Source organism: Eutrigla gurnardus (genome assembly GCF_963514095.1).
Source record: "Eutrigla gurnardus genome assembly, chromosome: 14".
Classification (NCBI taxonomy): Eukaryota; Metazoa; Chordata; class Actinopteri; order Perciformes; family Triglidae; genus Eutrigla; species Eutrigla gurnardus.
The window spans coordinates 3,452,531-3,461,289 of NC_139937.1; the positions used below are offsets into that span (position 1 = coordinate 3,452,531).

Below are 8,759 nucleotides of genomic sequence, written 5' to 3' on the forward strand. Positions count from 1 at the left end.
TTCCATTGAAACAAAATGTTTATATAATTATTTATTTTCTAGTAGATATCTGTCTGTGTAAATATATATTTTTCATCTCAATCTGTACACCGAGCAGCACAGAGGACGTTTTTGTTGTTTTTGGGAAGCTCCTCACACACACACACACACACACACACACACACAGGAAGCTATTCATGATTATTTATAGTTTATATACTTTTTTTATATATATCTATTTTTTTTTTTTTTTTTTTAAGTTTCCATTGAAACAAAATGTTTATATAATTATTATTTATTTTGTAGTAGATATCTGTCTGTGTAAATATATATTTTTCATCTCAATCTGTACAGTATTGCTTTGTTTTGTGTCAACATTTATTATTGTACAGCTACTCTGTGTGCCTGTTATTGCCCTCGGGGACAAATAAAGTTTTTTGAATTTAATTGAACAAACTCTTTGCATCTGTGTTCAGAAATTAAGGAGACCATTTGTATGCATTATTGAATAATCTAGAACAAATGCATGCATATTCATATTCATAGTATGTCAAAACAAGTTGTAGTATGTCAAATATGCATGAAATAGACATTGTATAGTATGTGGGGAAAACAAATCACAGAATAGTACATCTCAAAAAGACATAGTGTAGCATCTTGAAAAAAAGTGGTAGTATAGTATGATGATAAAAGTAATACAAAAAAATCATAGTTTATTTTGTCAAGAAATGTTATGGAAGAGTCAAATTATAATATGGCTTTAAAAAATCAATGGTGTAAAATGTGAAAAAATAATTATATTGCAGGACAACAAAGTTGCGATATAGTATGTTGAAACAAGTCTTATAAGAGCCATGACATTGTGTTCCATTAAAGTATTTCAAATAAATTCATAAAGTCATTGTATTGTGTCTAAAAAAAGTTAAAGTATAACATTTTGAAATAATTCATAAAGAATATTATATTCACATTATAATATATAAAAAAAATGTCATGTCAAATAATTCTTAGTAAAGTAGGTTAAAAAGTCAGAGTAGAGTTGGTAAAAAAAATAGTCAAATAAAAATGGAAGAGTTGGTATAAAAACAGTCCAAAGAAGCCACAGTGTTGTTTATACAAAACATTTAAAAAGTGATGGTGTAGTCTGTCAAAAGAGTGATAGTATATAAACTAGAACCAGGCAAGCCTAGTAAAGCCAGACCAGCACACATACCAGTGGAGATATGTGTGGATGAATTAGGATTAATGTACACAACTATGTGTGTAACGTGTGTCTAACACAGCAGCCGGAGTCAGTTTTTGAATATGCAAGGTCTTTCAAAGCCTAAGTTGGCGATCAAATGTAATGTGGTTTGTTTGCCGAATAGCCCACTAGATGGCGGTATTGGTGCTCAGATGGCCTGTTGAAGTTGAAATCAGTAGCCGTTTAATTTGATGTGATATGTTTGCCATATAGCCCACTAGATGGCAGTAGTAGTGCACAGAGGGCAACCTGTTGCATTTGAAGCTTTGATGTAAACTGTTAACATCAGTAAATGGCTTTAGTGCGACCAATGGCTTCTTTAATGTATACATTTGTTGTTTAAATGTGCTTTATAAATAAATGTCTTCAATACAGCATGATGTTCATTTGGTAAATGAAGGTTCCATTTAGAGTCCAATAGACAACAGGGTATGCTTTAGGGCGAGGCTGCTGTCTGATCTCTGAACACATTCCAATACTTGGTGGATGGTACTCTGTTTTTAATGTGGAAAAGGAACAGTGAACAGTGTGAAAACTGTGGGGTTAAAGAAAATGCTGAACATGTCATATTGCACTGCATGTATGAGGTGGAAAGACGGCTATTCCCAGAGAAGGTAGTGTGGGAGTGGAATCTGATGGGGACACTGGGAACAGAAGGAGAAGGAGGGGAGATCAGAATCACCAGAAAGGCACTATTACAATTTTTTTTTTAAATACAGGGTTGGTGAATAGAATATAAGAACAGTGTAAAATGAAGTGATGTTACACACAGGATTTCCAGGAAATGAAAAAGTGGATAAGCTAGCAAAGGAGGCTATCAGGAAAGAATATGTATGAATATTAAACTGTCAGTGGCAACAATACTAGGATGATGCAACAAACATGAAATACAAAATAAAGCAGGAGGAGTGAGAAACAGTGGAGCAAAGTCATTTTTAGTAGATTAAGAATTGGTCACAGCAAACTAAAACAATACACTTTTTATGATAGGAAAACATGCAACTGGGCACTGCAGTCAGTGTGAAGAGAAGGAGACAGTGGAGCATGTCCTGAGTTCATGCAGGAAGTAAGGGAGAGAAGGCTCATGTTACGGACGGTAGGACAAGTGGAAAGCAGGATCAAAGATGTGCTCTATAGTGGACGCACTGTGGAAGGGAGAAAGCTGCTATTTCATTTGTTTGAAAGACACTGGACTTATTTCAAGACTGTAAAGGTCTAGAGAAATAGGTAACGGATGAGACCAGAGGGAAGCAGTAATGCAAGTTTGCCAACTGCCGTAAAACACTAAAGAAGAAGAAGAAGAAGAAGAAGAAGAAGAAGAAGAAGAAGAAGAAGAAGAAGAAGAAGAAGAAGAAGAGGAATATTTATATTTTTTCCCATTTTTTATATATTTATTTATTTGTATTAATAGTGTATAAAGTCCCGATTCACACTCCATACCAGTAGGTGGCGGTAATGCACCAAAGGTTGTTTGTCAACCGCCATAAACACCAAGAAGAATGCTCTCGAGCCTGTGAGGAGACGGTGCCGAAGGTTGACAGCAGGTTGACCCCCAGCTGATCTGGTTTTCCAACATCCTCGTCGCTTTAAACGGCGTTTACAAATGGCGCGGATCCTCGGTCGGACATGCAGGGTCTTTGAACGCCTCGGCCGTCTCTCCCCTCCACGGACTCGGCTCGGCCACTCGTTCACCACCCCCCAAGACAGGACCAGCCTGCTACGGAACATGGTGGTGGGTAGAACAACAACAAACCGTGCGAGGTCACCGCTCGCATCGCGGACACGCGGGTGTCTCCTTCCAGATGTTTCTCGGTTCCGTGAGGTATTCACGGGACGCTTGAAACACTCGTTTTTCCAGTATAAACGACATTTTGAAAAGATAACGTTACAGACAGAAATTAATGTGGTCGTGTTGTAGCTGTTTTTATCCGGTTGGGACGAAAGAAACACGGGTATGAACCTGCATTGTTCATGTTGTTCTTGTTTTCGTCACACAACGTCCTTCTTAATTGGAAACACATGACTTTATCTTGGACTTGGACATATGTCTTAACAATCAACGAAGCGCGTTGGGATTTTCTATTCGGACACATGGAAACACCTGCTTCCAATCATATGGAATGATTTACAGTTAAATGAACATTTTAAAAGACCAATTCCTTTCATAGATTAAAGGGATGCGGCGTGTCCTTGAATTACCTCCCTACTGGACTCTGCCCTCCTGCAGTATCTGAATAATGAACGTTAGTGTGCCTTTGCTGCAACCTTGATCCGTGTGTTTCTGACAGTCACACCAAGAAATGCCCTCTCATACACCCAGGATCTACCAGACCCCTCCCTGTGTCTTCACCCTGACTCTTGGCCTATTCTGTTGGTGCAATATGAAATTAATGCATTTAAAAAAAACACCCACAATGGGATGAAAGGGGCGCCCATTCTTACTAGGACCTATAGAAATACTTGTTTCATTTAAAAATGTTTAAGCATCTGTCATACTCAGTAAAAAATATATATTTTTAGGCCAATTACGATTGTTTTGCATCATATTATTAAGATATCAATCAAGACTAATCTTTGTATGGACAAATGCATTTGTACGAGTTGAGTTGTTATTAAACAGACGCTTTAACTACAATGATTCCAAAATGTACAAGTGCAATACATTTTTTAGCACATAGTGTCAATCAAAACTGAACATTATTATGTTTTGTAAAGGTAAAATATATTGCTGAGCTGTATCGGATTGCATTCGATTTTACCAGCTTACTTAATTGTAAGTCCAACTGCTAACTTTGCCAAAAGTCTCTCAGATTCGATTGTAGAACCAGGTTGTAAAGCATTTCTCTATTCAGCAGGGGGAGTCATCGCCTCAGGACTACAGCCTGCCCAACTCCTCATGGGGCTCAGAAATGATGCGGTTGCACAATCATTATAACGGCCTGTGTGAGGTGCAAACGGAGGGAGGAGAGAAACAGGAAGAGCCGTGGGAGAGACTGCCAAGCTTCAATCGCTTAATCCACTATTCTAAAGGTAAAAGTGCAGACTATGACGTTTGTCTCATTGTCTGTCTTTCTGCTTGTTCTTTTGTTCATGAAGTAGAGATGATGCGACAAGAGTTATCAAGCTCTGAGGGTAAAATACATTCTTGTTGTGTCTGATATCCTTTTTTTTGGTTGTAATTATTTTCTAGGACACGACTGGACTTAGCACCTAATATCTCAAACTCGACTTGAATATATTTATTACCCTACTGACATGGTTAATTTGTCTGATCTGTGCTTATTTGATTCACTGAATGTTAAACATATGGTGGGCCAGAAACATGACTGACGATTTGTCAGTGTTGTATTCACTAGTTGTGTCTGCTGCCCCCGACTGGCAAAACATGGTTATAGCAGGGCATAACTATCCCAAGTATCACTTAAAACAGTCCACACCCCCCACCTATCAGCCCTGAAGTGTAACCAGCTATATATGATCAGTGAAGCAATATGACTGCATATGTACTGATCAACTGAATTGAATACACTTAGACTTATGGTATATAGTCTATTTTAAACCACAATGAAGTGCTTTTATGAACATTTCAATAATGTATAAGGTTATACACTATGTAAAAACTGTACTGTGACTGCAACTCACAACCCCCAGGATGTTCTGTAAATTGCTGTTCACTTGTATGGTTTTCCCAGGAGAACATGGAATGATTTTTAGCAAGACGATCTCCCCGAAAGCTCGTTTTTTTACCCGGAACGACGGAGAACCGGGGGCAGCATTTGAGTACGCCACATTTTTTAACGGTGGGGAGAAGAAGTGTGTGTGCATTTTCCAGCCCGGACACCTACTGGAGGGAGCTGTAGGGTGAGATGACTGTCCATGTTGTTTGTCTATAAATGTACGCATTTGTTGCATTTTGTACTGTACTCCATACAACATGGCTTGGTCTGAAATGTGCTAGTTTGGGGCGATGTCACCCTGCATCTCGTACCCCTCACATTTCCTGTATGAGTTTTATATTAGCAGCTTTCCAGTAAAGGCAAAATGCCAAAAAAAATGGATGCGACGTCTCATAGAAATGCTGTGTACTTCCAGATATGTCCACGGGGGGGCGATAGCCACTATGGTTGATACTCTGCAAGGGACTCTTGTTACATTACTATTTGGATCTACTATGACTGCCAACCTCAACATCAACTACCGCAGGTACAGGAAGAATATATTGTTAAACGCATGCAAAGGTGAATTTATTGTCTACATAGATTTGGTTTTATGTCCCACAGAGACCAGCAGAATTATGTTTGTAGCTTTGTTAAAATATTATATATAAAATGATAAATATATATAATAATTTATATCTGATGAGAAATGCTGCTTTTTCATTGGTTAGTATAATGATAGCTAATAGTTTTACCCCCCTCTGTCTTATCTCAGTATTACTGGAGATACTTGAGATGGGTCTGTATGTTTCTGTGGAACATATTTTGTATGTTGTGTGATATGAATATTATCATTTGTGGTCAGTTTTCCCTGACAAACACTTGCCGTTTCCTCAGCCCCATCCTCCTGGGAAACACAGTGTTGCTTGAATCCTCGCTGGATAAGACGGAAGGCAAAAAAATATTCACTACGTGTAAAGTGACCAGTAGCGACGGCTCCAAGCTGCACGCAGAAACAACAGGTACATGTTTATACAGCCTTTAATGGGACGTGGTGGGTCACATCAGTTTGTCAATCTACTGTATTGTCACCTGTTTTCTTTCATGCCTTTCATACAGCGCTGTTCATGTCCATCAGCGGCAGCCACACCATCCTGCAACCAACACAAGCGCTGTCGGCAAGCTGAGGCCACCGTGTGTGTGTGAACGTGCGCTTGTTGTTATTTAAATGTGTGTGTATTTATTTGTTGTATTCCAGAAAGCAGCTTCAACGAACTCTGAACCTAAACCTGAACTCTGAGTCGACCAACTCTCAGCTGTTCTGAATTAGTTACGCAAACTCTGAGTTACGCGCGTGCCTGCCGACTCTACAAAGCCATCATCGGAGCTCCGATACTTGGGTTCCCCATGGCAACCGGGAGAGAGTTAGAGATATTACTTTGTGTTTAGGGGGAAAACGAGCTCATCCTTAGAAAGTGGAGCAACACAGCTGCAGCAAAGTAAAGACTGTTGGTCTGGGAGGCATATACTGCCTGACACAGTGGTGTAATGGTTTGCAATGCTGGCTAGTGCACAGGTGACAGGAGTTTGTTTCCCCTGGTGCGGTACTAAAATGTCACTCTTTTTGATTGAGGTTTATTCCCACAGGCACAAAAACAATGTGGCTGCAGTTGAAAATTAAGCATATAAATATTGAGGTAGCCTAAAACATATGGTTTTAATCATATTTCACAGCTTAAACAGAGAAAATATCAGTGTCCATTTCAACACACAGAATTGTCCTTAACATTTCAGAAAACTCCCGTTAGCCAAAAAATCCTAGAGCGATGCAAAGAATCTGTTATGGTCGCAGATTATGTCCGATAAATGTAAGGCTGGAGAATATTGTTCAGATGTGATAGATTGTAAGGAAAACGGTAATATTCTATTAAGTAATCAAAATCTTCTCCCGACGGCAGGCTGCTAGAATCACTTCTGCCTCCATATCGATGGCTTGACGAGGAAAGGACATCCAATTTTTCCACAGCTGGTTCAGAATCAACAAAAGGATGGAGACATGTAGGGAGAAACTCAGGGTTTATTGAAGAATACCTGCCAGCGAGCAGGTTAGGTTCACAGAGTCGGTTACCATGGTAACTCACATAAAGTTTTTAAGTCTTTCTGTAATTGAAAACTCCCTCTCTAGTAGCCTATCCCACTTTTCAGGGTTAACAAACTCAGAGTTTTAGCCAAACCTGCTTTCTGGAACACACCACATTATTTAAAAAATAACCTCGCAAGACATTCTTTTATCATATAATATTAGTACATTCCCATGGGCCATTGTTTTGGCCCATGGGAAAGGTATGTCACAAACTGTAAAGTTTATGAAGGAGCCTTTCATTGTCTACCTCTGGTTAGTGTAACTAACACACCAACAGTACATATCTAGAAACCATTCACTGGTTATTGATTGTAACCTTTACAATATTCATGATTTTAGGTCACAATTGGTGACAGTTTTTTGCTCAAACTGATCAAAATGTACTCAATTGAATACACAAAGCCTTGCATATTGTTATTAAATGAATCAAGCAAGGCATGTGTTTATTTGTTTGGCAAATTTAAACAGGGACGCAGGCAACATGGAGGAAAATGTTGTTGTTTTCCTTAACTTTGTTCTGAATTCTGAATTTTGCACATTAAATGGAACATGTTAACTTTTGCTTTGTGTGATAACGTTTTCTTCAATATTGTACATATATCCTCATAGATGTTATCCTCTGATCACATTTGAGAGTTTAACTCTATATTTATACATTCAATAAAAGCCAAGATTTTGTACTAAACTTGCCAGTTGATTCAAAGATGAATGCAGAGTGTCTTGCACAGATTTTTTGCTTGTTTGTAATTAATGCCCTAAGAAGATGAAAGATTTATCCTTAATATACGCTAATGAGACATCTAGACTTCTTCACATTTTCATTAAGGTGTTTTTTTTTACCTGCTACCCCACCATGTGCTGGATGTGTTTATATTTGAATACGAGGTCCAGGTTTACAGACCATGAGAATATGACTTACATTGGAGTTCCAAACCTAAAATCATGGCAGTTGTCATCTTGTTCATAGGCTGTCCCTCCGACTCCAACATGTTTCTACTGTCATAAATACCATAAGTAAATGCACACATCACAGAGATCTGTGCTGCTCAGGCATTACTGACGACTACAATGGCAAGGCAAGGCAACTTTATTTGTATAGCACATTTCATACACAAGCCAGTCTCAAAGTGCTTCACATTATAAAAATGTCATACAATAAAGTGAAAAAAAATAGAAGGATTAAAAGAAAATAAAGGCAAAATCAAAATGCATAGAAAAACCCTCATTAAAACCTGCCAATAATAAAATAAAGTTTAAAATGTAATAATAAAATAAAATAAAAAATCATTAAAAACAAGAATATCAAGGAATAGAAAATACAGTGCAGCACAAGAAGTTCACAGATAGTATTGATTACTGAAAGGCAGCAGCAAACAGATAAGTCTTCAGTCTTGATTTAAAACAGCTGAGATTTGCAGCAGACCTGCAGCTTTCTGGAAGTTTGTTCCAGATATGTGGTGCATAAAAACTGAAGGCTGCCTCTCCATGTTTGGTTCTGACTCTGGGGACACAGAGCAGACCTGTCCCAGATGATCTGAGAGGTCTGGATGGTTCGTAGCTAAGCAGAAGATCAGAAATGTATTTTGGCCTAATGGTGAAAAAGTGCACTCATGACAGGCCTGAAAGCATATGGAGCACTATTTGAGGTTATACACACACAAACTGTACTATCCATAAAACAAAGTCATTGCATTCTTTGGTTTGTGTATTGGACTATTGAACATCTGAATGTGAATGT

At 38.4% G+C, this 8,759-nt stretch overlaps 1 protein-coding gene across 2 annotated transcripts; it reads left to right on the top strand.

Moving 5' to 3' along the window:
• The first annotated feature begins 2,738 nt into the window (after positions 1-2,738).
• Positions 2,739-7,837, top strand: them4 (thioesterase superfamily member 4). Of its 2 annotated transcripts, none has more exons than XM_084026355.1 (6): positions 2,739-2,954; positions 4,075-4,252; positions 4,915-5,083; positions 5,315-5,425; positions 5,776-5,900; positions 5,998-7,837. In XM_084026355.1, exons 1-6 carry the CDS (start codon positions 2,826-2,828, stop codon positions 6,063-6,065), a joined length of 780 nt encoding a protein of 259 aa, XP_083882481.1. In that variant the 5' UTR covers positions 2,739-2,825; the 3' UTR covers positions 6,066-7,837. The 2 variants fall into 2 exon arrangements, with proteins under 2 accessions (XP_083882481.1, XP_083882482.1); XM_084026356.1 differs by having other exon boundaries at positions 4,078-4,252.
• The last annotated feature ends 922 nt before the right edge of the window (positions 7,838-8,759 follow it).

Coding starts and splice junctions, on each gene's coding strand:
- them4 (XM_084026355.1), top strand. CDS start 2,826: ATGGCGCGGATCCTCGGTCGGACATGCAGGGTCTTTGAACGCCTCGGC. Junction 4,253..4,914: donor CTTAATCCACTATTCTAAAG/GTAAAAGTGCAG, acceptor TGGTTTTCCCAG/GAGAACATGGAATGATTTTT. Junction 5,426..5,775: donor CTCAACATCAACTACCGCAG/GTACAGGAAGAA, acceptor CCGTTTCCTCAG/CCCCATCCTCCTGGGAAACA.